This window comes from Oncorhynchus nerka, linkage group LG9a (genome assembly GCF_034236695.1).
Source record: "Oncorhynchus nerka isolate Pitt River linkage group LG9a, Oner_Uvic_2.0, whole genome shotgun sequence".
NCBI lineage: Eukaryota > Metazoa > Chordata > Actinopteri > Salmoniformes > Salmonidae > Oncorhynchus > Oncorhynchus nerka.
In genome coordinates this window covers 30,300,590-30,321,955 of record NC_088404.1, presented here as the reverse complement: position 1 = coordinate 30,321,955, position 21,366 = coordinate 30,300,590, and the positions used below count along the sequence as shown (strand labels likewise).

Here is a 21,366-nt window from a genome sequence, read left to right as displayed (position 1 = left end):
CATTTTGCTCTGATGTTCATGTTTTACTAACATGCTACATGTAAGGGATAACTTTTGTGACCGTATGGGCAACATTTTTGGAAAGGAACCCACAATTATAATACCATAATATTTTACGTGAGGGTATTACACATTTTTTACAATTTCCTCTCAAACTGTGATGAAATGATGAGAGGGGTATTTCACCAGGATTGGGGTTATATTCATTCCAGTTCAATTCCTGTCAACTTTTAAAGCAGCCATGACATTTCTCCATAGGAATGCATTTCAATGCCTGAATTGGCTGGAATGAAGGTGGAAACCCCAATCCTGCCTGATTTCTACTATTCTGATGTAGGTTTCTCTGAGCAATGGTTTGTTGCTCTATACTGAGCCAGTGGAGAGGTTTTTTCTTTCCGTCCCTGGCAGGTCTGTATTATCCTTACTGCTGCCTTGACTATAGCTCACTGGGCCTGGGCCAGACTACTCGAGGTCTCACTGGGCCTGGGCCAGACTCCTCAAGGTCTCACTGGGCCTGGGCCAGACTACTGGATGTGTCACTGGGCCTGGGCCAGACTACTGGACCTCTCACTGGGCCAGACGACTGGAGGTCCCATTGGGCCTGGGCCAGACTACTGGAGGCCCACTCAAATGTTTGTACATATTTTTCTGGGACAATGTAATTAATAATAAAAAATACAATTATCTCTATAAAGTTATTTCTTACTTCATTTATCAAAAGAAGACCTATTATAAGATAAGTGGCCCTCTGTAGCTCAATTGGTAAAGTATGGTGCTTGCAATGCCAGGATAGTGAGTTAGATTCCTAGGACCCACCCATATGTAAAAACATGTATACACTCATGACTAAGTTGGTTGGATAAAAGTGTCTGCTAAATGGCATATACTTTATTATAATTTCCAGGGTATTATTTTGGTGCCTCAATGTTTTTATCTAAAGTAAATATAGAATATCTTTAAATGCTCGCTTCTCAGTGTTCATACAAGGTTACAACAAACTAAACCCTACCAAACAAGTGTCTGTCCAAACAGCTTTCACTTACCCTAGAATGTGTTATTTAAGTTAAACATTATCACTTTTACCTAGCTACTGTGCTATGACAAGACAGCATTACTTCAAAAAAAGTGCAGTAGACTAAAACAGGCCAGTGACTGACTAGTGACTAGTACTAGCAGTGGAAATCTCTGCCTGCAAAGTGATGGCATTCCTAGATGAAACCAGTGTTCAATACAGTTGGTCCATTTTCAGCATATTCAGTGAATATTCAGTCAAGGAAATCAGTCAATTGAAATAAATAAATTAGGCCCTGTATGGATTTCACATGACTGGGCAGGGGTGTAGCTACTGGGGAGCAAGGCCCAGCCAATCAGAATGAGTTTTTCCCCACAGAAGCACTTTATTACAGACAGAAATACTCTTCAGCACCCCGCCTCTCCCTTCAGACGATCCCGCAGGTGAAGAAGCCAGATGTGGAGGTCCTGGGCTGGTATGGTTACACATGGTCTGCGGTTGTGAGGCTGGTTGGACGCACTGCCAAATTCTCTAAAACAAGATTGGAGGCAGGTTATGGTATAGAAATTAACATTACATTCTCTGGCAACAGCTCTGGTGGACATTCCTGCAGTCAGCATGCCAATTGCGTGTTCCCTCAAAACTTGAGACATCTGTGGCGTTGTGTTGTGTGACAAAACTGCACATTTTAAAGTGGCCTTTTATTGTCCCCATCACAAGGTTCACTTGTGTAATGATCATGCTGTTTAATCAGATTCTTGATATGCCATAACTGTCAGGTGGATCGATTATATTGGCAAAGGAGAAATGCTCACTAACAGGGATGTAACGAAATTTGTGCACAAAATATGAAAGAAATATGTTTTTTTGTGCGTATGGAACATTTCTGAGATTTTTTATTTCAGCTCATGAAACATGGGACCAAGACTATACAGTGAGGGAAAAAAGTATTTGATCCCCTGCTAATTTTGTACATTTGCCCACTGACAAAGAAATGATCAGTCTATAATTTTAATGGTAGGTTTATTTGAACAGTGAGAGACAGAATAACGCATGTCACAAATGTTAGAAATTGATTTGCATTTTAATGAGGGAAATAAGTATTTGACCCCCTCTCAATCAGAAAGATTTCTGGCTCCCAGGTGTCTTATACAGGTAACGAGCTGAGATTAGGAGCACACTCTTAAAGGGAGTGCTCCTAATCTCAGTTTGTTACCTGTATAAAAGACACCTGTCCACAGAAGCAATCAATCAATCAGATTCCAAACTCTCCACCATGGCCAAGACCAAAGAGCTCTCCAAGGATGTCAGGGACAAGATCGTAGACCTACACAAGGCTGAAATGGGCTACAAGACCATCGCCAAGAAGCTTGGTGAGAAGGTGACAACAGTTGGTGCGATTATTCGCAAATGGAAGAAACACAAAATAACTGTTAATCTCCCTCTGCCTGGGGCTCCATGCAAGATCTCATCTCGTGGAGTTGCAATGATCATGAGAACGGTGAGGAATCAGCCCAGAACTACACAGGAGGATCTTGTCAATGATCTCAAGGCAGCTGGGACCATAGTCACCAAGAAAGCAATTGGTAACACACTACGACGTGAAGGACTGAAATCCTGCAGTGCCCTCAAGGTCCCCCTGCTCAAGAAAGCACATATACATGCCCGTCTGAAGTTTGCCAATGAACATCTGAATGATTCAGAGAAAAACTGGGTGAAAGTGTTGTGGTCAGATGAGACCAAAATGGAGCTCTTTGGCATCAACTCGCCGTGTTTGGAGGAGGAATGCTGCCTATGACCCCAAGAACACCATCCCTACCGTCACACATGGAGGTGGAAACTTTATGCTTTGGGGGTTGTTTTTCTGCTAAGGGGACAGAACAACTTCACCGCATCAAAGGGACGATGGACGGGGCCATGTACCGTCAAATCTTGGGTGAGAACCTCCTTCCCTCAGCCAGGGCATTGGAAATGGGTCGTGGATGGGTATTCCAGCATGACAATGACCCAAAACACACAACCAAGGCAACAAAGGAGTGGCTCAAGAAGAAGCACATTAAGGTCCTGGAGAGGCCTAGCCAGTCTTCAGACCTTAATCCCATAGAAAATCTGTGGAGGGAGCTGAAGGTTCGAGCTGCCAAACGTCAGCCTCGAAACCTTAACGACTTGGAGAAGATCTGCAAAGAGGAGTGGGACAAAATCCCTGTGTGTGCAAACCTGGTGGCCAACTACAAGAAACGTCTGACCTCTGGGATTGCCAACAAGAGTTTTGCTACCAAGTACTAAGTCATGTTTTGCAGAGGGGTCAAATACTTATTTCCCTCATTAAAATGCAAATAAATTTCTAACATTTTTGGCTTGCGTTTTTCTGGATTTTGTTGTTGTTATTCTGTCTCTCACTGTTCAAATAAACCTACCATTAAACTTATAGACTGATCATTTCTTTGTCAGTGGGCAAACGTACAAAATCAGCAGGTGATCAAATACTTTTCCCCCTCACTGTACATTCATATTGTAACGATCCTGGGTTTATAAGCGCGGATTCAGTGTATAATATACAATGGGGGTTGGCAACTATGTTTGGCCTCCAGCCAATTTGTTTCTGAGTTTGTAGCTAGTTGGCGAGCCAGAACATAATTAACCTATTAGCAAATAGCCTACTAGCTGTCCAATTCATAGCCCTACACTACATATTTAACACATGCTAGTTAGTGGGCTAATGTATTACATGAATGGTGACCACAGCCCTGTCGAAAATACATTTAAATCGTTTAATATGTGATTCTTTCCACTCTGCTTCATGTATTCAATATATTCCATTTCAAATGTAGTTTCTAGTGCGGCTTTACTTCCGGCTATTATGACACATCTGGCAGTTCCTTATCTGTATGTACCTAGACACTAGTTAGGGGGTACGATGACGTACAGTACTAAAGTAAGCATTAAACAGTAAACATCCATAAATAACTGTTGTAGAGATTGCATTGAGACAGAAGCATTTGTCATGTCGTGTAAATGTAAAACAACGTTGGGGTTCCCGAGTGGCGCAGCAGTTTAAGGCACTGCCTCTCAGTGCTAGAGGGAGGCATTACTACAGATCCTGGTTTGATTCCATGCTGTATCACAACTGGCTATGATTGGGAAGCATAGAGTGGCCTACCAGCGCAGTCCGGGTTAGGGTTTGGCAGGGGTAGGCCGTCATTGTAAATAAGAATTTGTTCTTAACTGACTTGCCGAGTTAAATAAAGGTAAAATGAAACAAGGGATGGACCAGGTTGACCTAATAAAGAGTTTATTGGTCCTATTTTGCATACTATACAATGTGCTGTTCAATGACAATAAAATAGTTGTTTGCTCAGTTTCAATACAATAAAATACATTTTTTCAAGACAAAATAATAATAGAGAACACAGACTGAAGGATTGAGCGACCAAGACAGGTTTAAAGTGTGACCCATAGGGACAGAAGCTGGGAATTCTTCAGTAGAAGAGAACAGACCACTAAATGAGACACTCAATACAGACAGGCTGAGACGGTGATTTGATTTTCACTTATAAAATACCTATCCCACAAACAATTGTAAAACAGTAATAAAACAGTTACAATGCCATATTCTCTGTTAACCTAACAAGAGAAGGATGGCCTCACCTAGTGCATTACACACTGATAGCAATATGATACATAGATTCATCATCAGAATAATGTAACACTATCAACATTTGTCTGACTTTTAAAGAGGGTTAAACCAAGGCCTTATACCTTTAAAAGGGTTAATAAATGATGTTATGATAAACTGTAAGGTCTCCTCTTCAGGAGACCTCTGTGTGTCTGTTAAAACCTGTTTTGAGTGTTGTGAGCTTCAGACACTATCAGAAGGCGTCTACATTCAGACTCCTCCTGTCTGGATCCCACCATGGTTATCTGGTTTTCTGAGAACACAAGGCTGCCACAGACCTGATGAAACCAACCCCCTGTCAGAAGATGCTTGCACTCGTTCACCTTGTCATGACCTATACTTGTGATGAAAGGTCAAGTTTCGGTCAAACCCACTTCTGAGTTTTTACTTGCTGATAAGATGGTTCCTGCTGTCAGGGGGAGGTTAGATTTCTTAAAATGTTGTTGCTAGGGAAAGTTATGTCAGGGTGATTGGGGAGGCTATATGAGTTACAGGATGTCTTAGACATTTTGCAGAACTTGGGTGAGAAACTATCATATACTGTTATTACTGTAGTCCGTACCAACTTCTGCCTACAAATTGTATTACTAAAGGAGTATTTTTTTAATACTTAAACAAAGAGTCTGTTTTTCCGTTCCATTACTAATGTATGTTTGATAATTATATAGACCTGATCAATTGTTGAAGAAATTGACACTTTCAAATATCTACACATTTGAATTGTACATTATATTGTACATATAATTACAGATCAGATAATTTACTTTTTGTAAAAATGTTTTTCCTGAGGGAATATTAAATTAGTGATATAGCTAATCAGTAGAGTAATAGACCAGTTAAATAAACAAGACCTAGCTGAGGTCTATTAGATACCATTCCTGGTCTAGAAGTACAGTAAAGTAACACAACCAGGGTTAGGGACACAACCATAGGACCAATTTGGGATAGACCCAAAGTGCGTGATTGGGACAGACCCAGAGGTCTATTTAGTACTAGTCCTAGATAGGCTGGGTGGGTTGGTGGGTGGGGATGTGGTACCAATCCTAGATAGGTGCTAAGTGGCTGGGTGGGGTTGTGGTACGATTGGTGGTCTAGAAGTATTGCCCCATGGTGTGCTCTGGGCCGTCGGGCCAGGTGGCACTGATAAGCTCCATCAGGCTGTTGTGGTGGGAGATCTGCAGGCTGATGTTGTCGTTCTGGAGGGAAGATGCCCCCTCCCCCTGGGCCATCTCGTGGAAGTGACGACAGATCAAGGGAACCACCTGGGAAGCGAAGGGGAAACGGAGAGAAGGTGGGACAAGAGGAAAATAGAGGAGAGTGGAGGGATAGGGAGAGGAAAATATTTTGAGAGAGAAGAGATTAATTAAAAAAAGACATATGCAGTAATTGCATTAGATTACACCCAATACATATTAGTTCATAACCAATTTGTTTTACGTTACTCTAAGCTGGCTGTTGCCTTGATGGTTAAAGCTCATGAGAGAGAGATTTTTACCTTGACAATGATGAGTTTCTTCTCCAGGGGTTTTCCGTCTGGGAACTTCTCGCCAAAGCACATGTGGATGGTATAGTCAGGAGAGCCTCCTCTGTTCTCCTTAAATGCTATCAGCTCTAAATGGGTTCATGGATGTCAAAACATTGACATTAGACAAGTGGACAGAGGTTAGCATTATACTGATTTGTGTCTGTCTCGGAGAGATATGTGTGTGTGTGTGTGTGTGTGTGTGTGTGTGTGTGTGTGTGTGTGTGTGTGTGTGTGTGTGTGTGTGTGTGTGAGCTGATTCTTCATAGCTGTCTACATGGTCTTTGTGTAATCCGGTGAGCCAAACTTACCAGTCATGTACTTGTCGAAGCTCAACAGTTGTACCATTTCATTTTGGGGCATCTTCCTGGGTTCAGGGTGTGCCTCTCTGGGGTCACTAGTACTAGAGAACACATGGCATTTGTCCTGCCGGTAACCATAGATACCCGTGTTTCGTACCTCCAGGATAAGACCCCTTTGGACACTCCCTAGGATGCAGTTGGTGTATTCAATCTGGTGGAAATGAAGGCAGAGGAAGAAAGAGGTACAGATAAGTTAGTCTGGGATTTAAAAAATAGTTTTTGCTTGTCATGTTGCTAAGACTTGTTTACATTTACATTAGATTACACCCAATACACTTGTTGTTAGTGTTTCTTAATGCTATGTGCATTGCTAGTGAATAACCAGTCAGTTTCACGTGTATACAACAAAGACACACATTGGAAAACCACAGGTATGTACACAGAACGCCAGATAGTAGTGCAGGTGAATAGTAGCAGCACCCTTACCTGTTTGTGGTCTAGCAGGCCGTCAGTGCTAGGGAAGCAGAGGGTCTGGGCGTTGGGCTCAGGGACATCACACTGGTAGTGGAGCTGAACCATGGGGCCTGACACCTGGGTCTTCAGCATCTCTCTCCTCCTGTAGGAGATGGTGATCTCCAGGTCACAGAGAGACGGCTGGGCAGCAGGCAGGTTGAGCAGGGCATCCTGGTTCACTGTGGGGAGATGGGAGAGGTCATCAAACAGGTCACATTTTACTACATGACTGAAATGCACTTTATTTTACGGTACAGAAATGACTAGACCTACATGGTAAAACGGTATTTACACAATAACAACAACAACGTGTATGTATGTATTTGTCCTTTTTTATTGACTTGTATACCGTGGACGTATGGCTGCTGTACTGGTACTGGGACTGGTGGTGGTGAGTGGTTCTGGGAGACTGGCTGGGGCTCTGTTAGAGGCTGGAAGGGGTAGCAGTCTTCTGGTACCACTGGGTGGTGTGTGTGTATATAGGTCTCTGCCCACTCCTCTGTGGGGAAGAACAAAAGGGAGATTTGAGAAAACTGGCCTCTTATCTCATTAGAAAGCTTTCTCAAGAAAAATATATAATTTTTGTGTGTGAGTAATAAACAACCCATTGTAAGGGGTTGACTTTCTACATGTGGGAGGTGTGCTGTACCAGTATGTTTGTTCAGGTCTATGGTGTTCACAAGCTTGAGTAGATTATCATGCTGTTTGGAGAAAAAATACATTCACAGATTTGATAATGAATTTGTCCTCAAAAAATACTGAACAAGTGAGAATAGAACAGAATAAATATAATAGTGCTTTCTAGGAGTGCAGAATTGGACAACCAGCTCCTAGTTCAATATAGATGTAATATTACTGTACCTCCATGCCTGGGGGGGTGTAGCCTGTAGAGGTGAGAGAGCTGTGGATGTCAATGTCATAGTCCTCCACAGCAATTTCCTCTATGTGTGGGCTCCCATAGTTAGCTGTAACAAGGAGACATAATCAAAGTAAAGTTGAGGCAAGAGGAGACTTGCATTGGTTACCTGAGCTAGGCTTTAGCTCAGTGGGCTAACACAGTCTTGTGACACTTTAGATACATTACAAAAGCCTTATTGGTCATACACTCATTGTTGATAATCAGGTAGACTTTATGGGGATCGTCTGAGTCCTTGGAGTGGTCTTCCACCATCATGAAACGCTTGGTCAGGTTGTTCAGTACACAGCGGAAGTTAGTCTTCCACTTTGCCTTGTCATTGGGATGCGTGTTGATTTTACCACTGACCACTGCCCATGCCTGTAACCACCAAAGAATTTGGAAGTTTAATTTCTGAAATATCCTGTAGCTAGGAGGCAAAATAATGCCATGCCAACTGACCAAACCTGTCAACATAACAATGATGAAAGGCGAATTGAAGTATCATAACAAGTTAATAATATAATTGTAAAACATTAAAATACCGTGACTCAAGATTTGCAGTTTGCAATAAAACCATAGCCCCTATTTCCTTGAATCTCTTCAAAGCACTACCTTCCACGATGTAAGCCTATTCCTTACCCTGAATATTTTACTGTCGTCCTCGCAGCAGTCCTTCCTAGAGATGTGTTTCCACGGGACTCTGAACTTGTTGTTGTCCACAAAACACAACCCGGCGTATTGCCCGGTCCACACCTGTTCTATCAGCCAGTCCGCAAACTGAGGTTTGGGGTTGCGACTGGAACATACAGAGAGGAAGCAGATACATACTTCAGAAAAGAGAGACAGTGGCTGAAACATTGGTGAGCGAATTGTCAATGGAAGAGCACTTGCTAATTTCACAGAGAGGGTGAAAGGAGAGAGGGAGAGAGACTGTATCATTCCACTATACGTTCAACAATCAATTCAATCGGTAGGGTACCAAGGTTTTTACAGTAGAAGCACACTACAATCACTGGTAAGCATAGCCGAGCTCATTGGAATATCCATTCCTAACTCTATTTTACGGTAACCGTTATCAGTAACTATAACTAGCCTTCTAGTCTGCATATTGCGAGAACATATCTGTTTACCTCACGTGCAAATATAACAAATATTACCTTTGCATCTTTAATGCTGAGCCACGTACTTCTGTCATACAATGGAAGTGTACTACTACGCGTTCTTCTAATTGTTTCCATGTACATTGGCACAATATTTTTATAGGCGTCGTGATGTCAGATAGAGGGAGTTCCCCTGGACAGAGAGGAGGAGGAGGAGATTAATTTAATATGGTATTTCCGATGGTACTTTAATATTAAAATACATGTATGTGTATCCAACTCATTGGTTTGGTATAATAGTGGGTGTTACGCGAAGACAAACGCCAGTCTGAAAGTGAAAGTTAGTCTGCGAAATAATCTTGTCACCAACTGATGATGAAACAAACAAAGTAGGCCATTTTTTTCTCACACTGAAGTTAGCAATCAAACTGTGTCAGGGTCAAGACATAAGATGTGTGACAAACATGTATTAAATCAATCTGACTCTTATACAGAGAGATCAGCATCGATTCCTATTTTGACAACAGGCTGAAAGCGCGTAGATAGAACGCCTCACTGAAGTTGAAATGTCATCCACCTTGTTCTGGAGTTTTGTTTTGGATATCTATACCTAGATATGAATTGATTTGGGACTGGGTTTGGGAAAGCATGTCGGTTAATTATAATGTATCAAAAATAATCAGTAAGATTACATTGCGGGGGAATGAATGACCCATCATTTACTTACTTCAATACACCTGTAGCATTCCATTTAGCTGGTTTCTTTAGAATTTAACTCAGATTTGCGTCTTATGTAAATGAATATCCATGAGTGGAAATTCCTCTATGGAAAACTAGCCAGACTACTTTGTTGCTTTGTTAGCATTGTAACCAGTGTCAACTGTAGTCACTATTCTGTTGGTCCTTTCATTGCATTGATATTGCACAATACATCCATAAACCAGGGAACTTTAGGGGATTACAGGCATGGCCTACAAGACCACTCCCTGTATCAGTGATCTACAGTGCATTTGGAAAATAATAAGACCCCTTTGCTTTGTCCACATTTTGTTACATTACAGCCTTATTCTAAAATTGATTAAATTACTTTTCCCCTCATAACTCTACACACAATACCCCATAACGACAAAGCAAAAACAGCTTTTTAAAGACATTTTTGAAAAAGTATTCAAAATAAAAAACAAATACATGATTTACATAAGTATTCAGACCCTTTGCCATGAGACTCGAAATTGAGCTCAGGTGCATCCTGTTTCCATTGATCATCCTTGAGATGTTTATACAACTTGATTAGAGTCCACTTGTGGTAAATTGAATTGGTTGAACATAATATGGAAACAGACTATAGTTTTGGCAAGTCGGTGAGGACATCTACTTTGTGCATGACACAAGTAATTTTTCCAACAATTGTTTACAGACAGATTATTTCACTTATAATTCACTGTATCACAATTCCAGTGGGTCAGAAGTTTACATACACTAAGTTGACTGTGCCTTTAAACAGCTTGGAAAATTCTGATGATGATAATGATGTCATGGCTTTAGAAGCTTCTGATAGGCTAATTGACATCATTTGAGTCAATTGGAGGTGTACCTGTGGATGTATTTCAAGGCCTACCTTCAAACTCAGCGCCTCTTTGTTTGACATCATGGGAAAATGAAAAGAAATCAGCCAAGACCCCAGAAAATAAATGTAGACCTCCACAAGTCTGGTTCATCCTTGGGAGCAATTTCCAAACGTCTGAAGGTACTATGTTCATCTGTACAAACAAAAGTACGCAAGTATAATCACCATGGGACTACGCAGCCATCATACCGCTCAGGAAGGAGACGCGTTCTGTCTCCTAGAGATGAACGTACTTTGGTGCGAAAAGTGCAAAACAATCCCAGAACAACAGCAAAGGACCTTGTGAAGATGATGGAGGAAACAGGTACAAAAGTATCTATATCCACAGTAAAACAAGTCCTATATCGACATAACCTGATAGGCCGCTCAGCAAAGCCACTGCTCCAAAACCACCATAAAAAAGCCAGACTACGGTTTGCAACTGCACATGGGGACAAAGATCGTACTTTTTCAGTCCTCTGGTCTGATGAAACAAAAATAGAACTGTTTGGCCTTAATGACCATCGTTATGTTTGGAGGAAAAAGGGGGAGGCTTGCAAGCTGAAGAACACCATCCCAACTGTGAAGCACGGGGATGGCAGCATCATGTTGTGGGGGTGCTTTGCTTCAGGAGGGACTGGTGCACTTCACAAAATAGATGGCATCATGAGGAAAGAAAATTACGTGGATATATTGAAGCAACATCTTAAGACATCAGTCAGGAAGTTAAAGCTTGGTCGCAAATGGGTCTTCCAAATGGACAATGACCCCAAGCATACTTCCAAAGTTGTGGCAAAATGGCTTAAGGACAACAAAGTCAAGGTATTGGAGCTCATCTCATAGAGAATTTGTGGGCAGAACTGAAAAAGTGTGTGTGAGCAAGGAGGCCTACAAACCTGACTCAGTTACACCAGCTCTGTCAGGAGGAATGTGTCACGCCATGACCTTAGAGAGGCTTTTTATTTTTCTATTTGGTTAGGTCAGGGTGTGATTTGGGTGGGCATTCTAGTTTGTCTATTTCTTTGTTGGCCGGGTATGGTTTCCATTCAGAGGCAGCTGTCTATCGTTGTCTCTGATTGGGAATCATACTTAGGCAGCCCTTTTTCCCACCTTCAGTTGTGGGATCTTGTTTGTGTAGTTGCTTTCTGCACTGCATATAGCTTTACGTTTGTTTTGCATTTTGTTGTTTTTTGGTGTCATTTAAAATAATTGTACACTGCTCAAAAAAATAAAGGGAACACTTAAACAACACAATGTAACTCCAAGTCAATCACACTTCTGTGAAATCAAACTGTCCTCTTAGGAAGCAACACTGATTGACAATACATTTCACATGCTGTGCACATGCTGTACATTTCACATTCCTATGCTTCCTGGCTGATGTTTTGGTCACTTTTGAATGCTGGCGGTGCTTTCACTCTAGTGGTAGCATGAGACGGAGTCTACAACCCACACAAGTGGCTCAGGTAGTGCAGAATCATCCAGGATGGAACATCAATGCGAGCTGTGGCAAGAAGGTTTGCTGTGTCTGTAAGCGTAGTGTCCAGAGCATGGAGGCGCTACCAGGAGACAGGCCAGTACATCAGGAGACGTGGAGGAGGCCGTAGGAGGGCAACAACCCAGCAGCAGGACCGCTACCTCCGCCTTTGTGCAAGGAGGAGCAGGAGGAGCACTGCCAGAGCCTTGCAAAATGACCTCCAGCAGGCCACAAATGTGCATGTGTCTGCTCAAACGGTCAGAAACAGAAACAGACTCCATGAGGGTGGTATGAGGGCCCGACGTCCACAGGTGGGGGTTGTGCTTACAGCCCGACACCGTGCAGGACGTTTGGCATTTGCCAGAGAACACCAAGATTGGCAAATTCGCCACTGGCGCCCTGTGCTCTTCACAGATGAAAGCAGGTTCACACTGAGCACATGTGACAGAGTCTGGAGACGCCGTGGAGAACGTTCTGCTGCCTGCAACATCCTCCAGCATGACCGGTTTGGCGGTGGGTCAGTCATGGTGTGGGGTGGCATTTCTTTGGGGGGCCGCACAGCCCTCCATGTGCTCGCCAGAGGTAGCCTGACTGCCATTAGGTACTGAGATGAGATCCTCAGACCCCTTGTGAGACCATATGCTGGTGCGGTTGGCCCTGGGTTCCTCCTAATTCAAGACAATGCTAGACCTCATGTGGCTGGAGTGTGTCAGCAGTTCCTGCAAGAGGAAGGCATTGATGCTATGGACTGGCCCGCCCGTTCCCCAGACCTGAATCCAATTGAGCACATCTGGGACATCATGTCTCGCTCCATCCACCAACAGACTGTCCAGGAGTTGGCGGATGCTTTAATCCAGGTCTGGGAGGAGATCCCTCAGGATCGCCACCTCATCAGGGGCAGGCGTTGCAGGGAGGTCATACAGGCACGTGGAGGCCACACACACTACTGAGCCTCATTTTGACTTGTTTTAAGGACATTACATCAAAGTTGGATCAGCCCGTAGTGTGGTTTTCCACTTTAATTTTGAGTGTGACTCCAAATCCAGACCTCCATGGGTTGATAAATTTGATTTCCATTGTGTGATTTTGTTGTCAGCACATTCAACTATGTAAAGAAAAAAAGTATTTAATAAGAATATTTCATTCATTCAGATCTAGGATGTGTTATTTTAGTGTTCCCTTTATTTTTTTGAGCAGTGTATAATGTACGCCTACCACGCTGCACCTTGATCTCCTTCTAACAACGGATGTAACAGAATCGGCCAAAATTCACCCAACTGATTGTGGGAAGCTTGTGTTTGGCTACCCGAAACGTTTGACTCAAGTTGAACAATTTAAAGGCCATGTTACCAAGTACTAATTGAGTGTATGTAAACTTCTGACCCACTGGGAATGTGATGAAATAAATAAAAGTTTAAATAAATCAGTCTCTTTACTATTATTCTGACATTTCACATTCTTAAAATAAAGTGGTTATTCTAAATTTCCTAAAACAGGGATTCTTTACTAGGATTAAATGTCAGAAATTGTGAAAAATTGAGTTTAAATGTATTTGGCTGTAAACTTGTAAACTTCCGACTTCAACTGTATGTTAACGTGATATTTCAGTTTTTTGTTTGTCATACATTTGTGTGTAGATTGATGAGGGGGAAAAATACAATTTCTATATATATATATTTTTTTACTTTTACCCCCCAATTTTGTTGTATCCAATTGGTAGTTACAGTCTTGTCTCACTGCTGCAACTCCCTGTACAGACTCAGGAGAGGCGAAGGTTGAGAGCCGTGCGTCCTCCGAAACACGACCCAACCAAGCCGCACTGCTTCTTGACACAATACCCACTTAACCCGAAAGCCAGCCACACCAATGTGGCGTGCACTGCGCCCGGCCTGCCACAGGAGTCGCTAGTGCGCGATGGAACAAGGACATCCCTGACGGCCAAACCCTCCCCTAACCCGGACAACACTGGGCCAATTGTACGGCGCCCCATTGGTCTCCCGGTCGCGACCGGCTGCGACAGAGCCTGGACTCGAACCCAGAATCTCTAGTGGTGAAAAAATTCAATTGAATACATTTTAGAATAAGGCTGTTAATATAACAAAATGTGGAAAAGTCAAGGGGTCTGAATACTTTCCGAATGCACATTGTTGTAGTGACTTTAAATTATATCATTTTTAAAAAATATATCAAAGGTGATACAATGCAGTTATATTTGGTTATAAGAAGTATGTGCATGAAAATAACAGTAAATTCCACTGCAGCCCTTTGAATTTATTTCAAGCATTGTCTAATATATGAATTCCTTTTACAAGCCACCCTCCTGCTTCAGGAAGGTGGCCACTTGACTGGATAGTAGTAGTGGATTGGGTTGCAGTCTGAGAGCAATCATTCATTTAGGGTTTGTTTGCTAACTATGTTTTTATTTTAATTTAACCTTTACTTAACTAGGCAAGTCAGTTAAGAACAATTCTTATTTACAATGACAGCCTAGGAACAGTGGGTTAACTGCCTTGTTCCGGGGCAGAACAACATATTTTTACCTTATCAGCTCAGGGATTCGATCTTGCAAAATTTCAGTTACTAGTCCAACAGTCTAACCACTAGGCTACCTGCCGCCCATAACAGCTGCTGAGAGTGACGTGTTATTGGTTGTGAGAATCCAGGGTGGCTCACCACAGATAGTCACTTATGAAACTTCACTGTAAATACAAGATTAGGTTTTGTTCCTACTAAAATAACAACACATCTCTAGATAGACTGATGCTATCTATATATGCCCATTCATACATTCTCACCAGGCATCTGCAGATCTCCTGTTACATGTGTCCAATTCTGTAACTAAACAGTGCCTTTGATTCAAGTTACCATGCAGCCAGTCAGACAGACATAATACTCTGTATTTTTGATGGTCATTAATTTATCCAAGAGTTACTGAATGTTTTCACCTTCAGTTTGCTCCACTGTTCACCTTGGTTTGAAAGTAAGCTATAGACAACAGTTGACAACTTGTTCTCAACTAGCCTACCTGGTTAAATAAAGGTGAAATAAAAAATAAAAAATAAGTTATTTTCCTGTGCATTTCCTGTACATTGAATAGGAGCAGGTCAAGCTGAACATCACTGTCCTGACGTGAGGTATAAGAAATGGGACTGAGAGTTTCAAAGTGAAAAATCTGCAGGTGTGTTGTTATATAATGTGCTTATGGTGAGACATGGTCAAAATAAGTCAGACAGTGAGGAGAGTGAGAGGGAGTGGGGATGCCCTCTTCTTGATGAGAGAACCTTTAATGTTGTCTCTCAGCTGGGCCTAGAATAACACTTCCTCTTTCCAGCCCTCCTCTTTCAATACAACCACACTGACATGCAACAGGGGGAAACACCAGGATATACAGTGCATTCTGAAAGTATTCAGACCACTTTACTTTTTCCACATTATGTTACTTTACCATATTATAAAATTGATGAAATCGTTTTTTCCCCCTCAATCTACACATAATACCCCATAATGACAAAGCAAAAACAGTTTTTTAGGATTTTTCTACAATGTACAATAAAAAATATTATCACATTTACATAATTATTCAGACCCTTTACTCAGTACTTTGTTGAAGTTCCTTAGACAGCGATTACAGCCTAGACTCCTCCTGGGTATGACGCTACAAACTCAGCTCTTCTATGCAGATCCTCTCAAGCTCTGTCAGGCTGGATGGGGACCGTTGCTGCACAGCTATTTTCAGATGTCTCCAGATGTTTGATTGGGTTTAAATCCGGGCTCTGGCTGGGCCACTCAAGGACATTCAGAGACTTGTCCCGAAGCCACTCCTGTGTTGTCTTGGCTGTGTGCTTATGGTTGTTGTCCTGTTGGAAGGTGAACCTTCGCCCCAGTCTGAGGTCCTGAGTGCTCTGAAGCAGGTTTTCATCAAGGATCTCTCTGTACTTGGCTCTGTTCATCATTCCCTCGATCCTGACTAGTCTCATAGTTCCTGCCTCTGAAAAACATCCCCAAGGAATGATGCTGCCACGACCGCAATTCACCATAGGGATGGTTCCAGGTTTTCTTCAGACGTGATGCTTGGCATTCAGGCCAAATAGTTCAATTTTGGTTTCATCAGAACAGAGCATCGTGTTTCTCATGGTCTGAGAGTCCTCCAAGCAGACAGTCATGTGCCTTTTACTGAGGAATGGCTTCCATCTGGCCACTCTACCATAAAGGCCTGATTGGTGGAGTGCTACAGAGATGGTTGTCCTTCTGGAAAGATCTCCCATCTCCACAGAGGAACTCTAGAGCTCTGTCAGAGTGACCATCGTGTTCTTGGTCACCTCCCTGACCAAGGCCCTTCTCCCCCGATTGCTCAGTTTGGCTGAGCGGCCAGCTCTAGCAAGAGTCTTGGTGATTCCAAACTTCTTCCATTTAAGAATGATGGAGGCCACTGTGTTCTTGGAGACCTTCAATGCTGCAGACATCTTTTGGTACCCTTCCCCAGACCTGTGCCTCGACATAATCCTGTCTCGGAGCTCTACAGACAATTCCTTCGACTTCATGACTTGGTTTTTGCTCTGACATGTACTGTCAACTGTGGGACCTTATATAGACAGGTGTGTGCCTTTCCAAATCATGTCCAATCAATTGAATTTACCACAGGCGGACTCCAATCAAGTTGTTGAAACATCTCAAGGATGATCAATTGAAACAGGATGCACCTGAGCTCAACTTTGAGTCTCATAGCAAAAGGGTCTGAATACTTATGTAAATAAGATATTTCTGTTTTTATTTGTAATAAATTAGCAAAACATTCAAAAACGTGTTTTCGCTTCATCATTGTAGGGTATTGTGTGAAGCTTGATGAGGAAACATTTTTAGTTAATCAATTTTAGAATAAGGCTGTAACGTACCAAAATGTAGCATCAGGGAAGGGTTCTGAAAACTTTCTGAATGCACTGTATAATCATATTTCCTCCTTTTTCTAGATTCATCTGACCTCTCACCCACAGGTCATGAGTAGGAAGCGTTGGTACCACACAAGTGTGAAAAACCGAAAGTCATATCACTGTCTATTACTATTTTAGTCTCTATCAATACAAGCACTGCGGCAGTCTAGTACTCTCTCATCGCAAGGGAGCTTCTGTTTTGCATATTCTGACCTATTCTAATTCCACCATCACCTTAAAGCTATTTTCACTGCCTCAGTGAGCCTAACCAAGTCATCACACTCTGGTTTACCTGTGTTTTGTTAAAACTAAATTTAGTCTTAAACCTACATTATTGTCGGGAGTTTACATCCACTTAGGTTGTTGTCATTAAAACTTGTTTTTCTTTTTCAACCACTCCACAAATGTCTTGTTAACAAACTATAGTTTTGGCAAGTCGGTGAGGACATCTACTTTGTGCATGACATAAGTCATTTTTCCAACAATTGTTTACAGACAGATTATTTCACTTATAATTCACTGTATCACAATTCCAGCAAAGGACATTGTGAAGATGCTGGAGGAAACAGGTACAAAAGTATCTATATCCACAGTAAAACAAGTCCTATATCGACATAACCTGAAAGGCCGCTCAGCAAGGAAGAAGCCACTGCTCCAAAACCGCCATAAAAAAGCCACTACTGTTTGCAACTGCAAATGGGACATTTTTTGTAGAAATGTCCTCTGGTCTGTTGAAACAAAAATAGAACTGTTTGGCCATAATGACCATTGCTATGTTTGGAGGAAAAAGGGGGACTCTTGCAAGCTGAAGAACACCTTCCCAACTGTGAAGCACAGGGGTGGCAGCATCATGTTGTGGGGGGGGTGTGTTTTGCTGCAGGAGGGACTGGTGCACTTCACAAAATAGATGGCATCACGAGGAAAGAAAATTATGTGGATATATTGAAAAAACATCTCAAGACATCAGTCAGCAAGTTAAAGCTTGGTCGCAAATGGGTCTTCCAAATGGACAATGACCCCAAGCATACTTCCAAAGTTGTGTCAAAATGGCCTCAGGACAACAAAGTCAAGGTATTGGAGTGGCCGTCACAAAGCCCTGACTTCAATCCTATAGAACATTTGTGGGTAGAACTGAAAAAGCGTGTGTGAGCAAGGAGGCCTACAAACCTGACTCAGTTACACCAGCTATGTCAGGAGGAATGGGCCAAAATTCACCCAACTGATTGTGGGAAGCTTGTGGAAGGCTACCCAAAATGTTTGACCCAAGTTAAACAATTTAAAGGCAATGCTACCAAGTACTAATATAGTTTATGTAAACTTCTGACCCACTGGGAATGTGATGAAATAAATACAAGCTGAAATAAATAATTCTCTCTATTATTATTCTGACATTTCACATTCTTAAAATAAAGTGGTGATCCTAACTGACCTAAGACAGGGCATTTTTACTCGGATTAAATGTCAGGAATTGTGAAAAACGGAGTTTAAATGTATTTGGCTAAGGTTTATGTAAACGTCCGACTTCAACTGTGTACAGTATGCTCCACCATGCCAGTCTCAGGAATGGGGAAGCAATACTCACTCTAGCTGAACACTTCCCTCTTCCTGCTCATTGGAAATGTTGTTTTGCCCTGGTCCGTGATGTGTCTCTTTGTAGGATGGCCCTTGTGGCTCTGTGGTCGTGTGAAGGCCTCTGGATTGACACTGGGGAAGGATGTAGCTCCCTCATCCAGACGGCATAGTGCAGTTTTCACATCCCTATTCACACACACACACGCACGCTCACACGCACCCACATGCATGCACGCACGCACACACGCACGCACACACACACACGCACAAACCCACACGGATGTCAAGGGGCTATAATGAAGGGGACCTGTTTCTGTGTTACACAGGCCTTTGGTGGAGAATGGACTAGATTGGATAGAGGTTTACTCAAGTGTGTGTTAGGGTTAAAGGATTATTTCAGAAATGTTTAGGAAAATCTCTTAGTTGAAATTGTCTTCTCGCTTTAGCTTGTGATTAGCATTTGTCATACCAGGAAGTCAGTCTATTTCCACAAAGAAATGTATGAAAAATGCATGAATACCAGTAAGACAGTTTGGGCACTGGATTGGGGCCAATCTTTCAGTTTACCAGTTCCAGTATATATAATTGATTCAGCATTTTGCAGCACTGAGAGGAGTATTGTTGAGCAGACAATTAAGAGAGAAAGTCTGTACCCCCAAGGCTCCTGTATTATAGGGAGCTTTGAGGGGGAAATCCACACTGCATCTCCTGGGAGACTGAGAACTTCAGAAACAACCACCTCTCTCTATTTTTCTCTCTCTGTTTCCCTATTTACCCTTCTGCCATTCTATATATCTGTATACCTTTCTCTCTGTCTATGTCGGTCTATCTGTGTCTCTGATTCTCTGTCTCTGTCCCTCTCACTCTCCCTGTCTTCCTCTTCTATCTAAATCGACTGGTAAGAATCAGTATCTACTGTAACTCTGTAAAGTACCCCAGAGTATAGACTGAGGCTGTATAGGCTGTTTTCATTACTATGAGCACTGAGGATCATGAGGATCATAAACAGATGTACTGTACAGACCCACACTGTTTGGAGGTGGGTTTTGCATCACTAGTTGAAACTAGTTTCACCACCAGGTACAGGTTTGACCAGTTCTGACCTGCCAATAATAATAGACCAACACAACTAACTGTCGGTTATAGTTTCTGATATTTTTTTTATATAGGCCTACTGCACATTGGGAAACAACTATGAAGCACAGCTGATGTAAACACCTCATCCATATTCCCTATCATCACTTAATACATCGATCCCATACTAGCCTATTGTGTTCTTGTGGGTGCATTATTTTAACTCAGAGACATATAATAATCAAAAGCGTAACAGGCAAGTGGCCTATACAAGTAAGTTTTTTTGAGAAACCATAGCCCCAATCTTGAACGTTATCCGCTGCTGCTCTCTACTGGCCGAGTCTTGGGAAAGATAATAGGATTGTACAGCGTGATTATTTATTTCCACCGCCAGAGGTCACTACGTGTTCATTTGGATTCATTCCCGAAAGCAACTTGACAAGATATTCGACGAGATGTCTCGTTGAAAGTACTTTGAGATAACAGCACATGACACAGAGAAACGGAGAGGGCTATAGATTTAAATATTAGACTATTTGTTGAAAAAAGCTCACTGAATAAACTTGTTTTGTAAAGAGCGGGAAATGTTTCTAGTTATCCGAGCGCTAAAGTACAAAATGTTGAACATATGAAAGAATGAGAAATAATTCTGTATATTGTCCTATTTAAACATTCTATGGAGGATTAGTGTTGTGCAGCCGTTTGACCATAAATAACATAAGGACTGTTACTGGAACGTGCTGTCCAATCGAATGTGGTGCTGAAAAAGACAATCCATCAACCACATTGAAACTCGCCTAAAACGAAAACACAAACTTCAGTGTGGTACCTGAAGTTGTATATTTATTAATACTTCAATGTGCGTAATAACTGAATAATTAAATAGGCTTATTTAGGCTATAACATATTATCCTAAACACCCAAATCCATGTATGGAATACACTTTTTACGCATGACATTTGGGGCTTACATTTAAGAGTTGGAATGGCACAGAATCCAACAGAAAATCAGCTGTCAATATATCCAAGCAGTAGATGCTTGTATATCTACGCAGACAATGTGCACCTATAGAGCACTAGTTTTGGGGGTCATTACGCACGGCAGCGATATGCCATTTGCAGACATACCCACACGTCATAAACATTATGTTTACCTTAAATTAATCGTGTTTCTATGCTACTTCTATAATGGACAATTATTCTATACAGAGACACGCTTGCCATTTATTTTCCTCTATAAGGCTGTAACCTGGATACCGGAGAGAGCGTCTTTGGTATTTGGGATTTTAAAGAGTGAGAGGAGAGGGGTGGAGTGGGGGAAGACTGATAATTTGAAGACTTGCCAGGGGTATATTGTCAAATTCAAAAGGCATTTCAAAGAACCAAACCATTCCCCTTTCTTCATTCTCTCCTTTTTTCTAATTATTTCTCTCTATTTCTTTATTTTCTCCGGGTTGCAGTCCGTTTGAATCCACCAATGGGCTTTCAAGTTGGAGACATTGGAATGTAAATGAGCCCAGCGCGTGCTCCTGGCGCAGTGAAAGCTCTGGATTGTTTACTGAGCTCCCGGAGCCACGCGCCTGGCTCGCGGAGTCCGCTAGCAGATGAATCACACAGCAGCGGGCGGGGCCTCGCGGGGAAGCGTGCGTCTCCAACGGGTGGGGTGTGTGGGGCGCGTGTTGAAAAA

At 42.2% G+C, this 21,366-nt stretch overlaps 1 protein-coding gene across 1 annotated transcript; it reads right to left on the bottom strand.

Annotated features, from left to right (window-relative positions):
• Positions 1-4,287: 4,287 nt before the first annotated feature.
• LOC115134162 (interferon regulatory factor 3) lies at positions 4,288-9,189 on the bottom strand. Its single transcript, XM_029667856.2, has 10 exons — positions 9,081-9,189; positions 8,563-8,719; positions 8,130-8,301; positions 7,887-7,990; positions 7,675-7,726; positions 7,375-7,524; positions 6,999-7,204; positions 6,522-6,723; positions 6,184-6,299; positions 4,288-5,950 (listed from the first exon to the last, which is right to left on the bottom strand). The coding sequence occupies exons 1-10, from the start codon at positions 9,116-9,118 to the stop codon at positions 5,780-5,782; spliced, it is 1,368 nt and encodes a 455-aa protein (XP_029523716.1). The 5' UTR covers positions 9,119-9,189; the 3' UTR covers positions 4,288-5,779.
• Between the last annotated feature and the right edge of the window lie 12,177 nt (positions 9,190-21,366).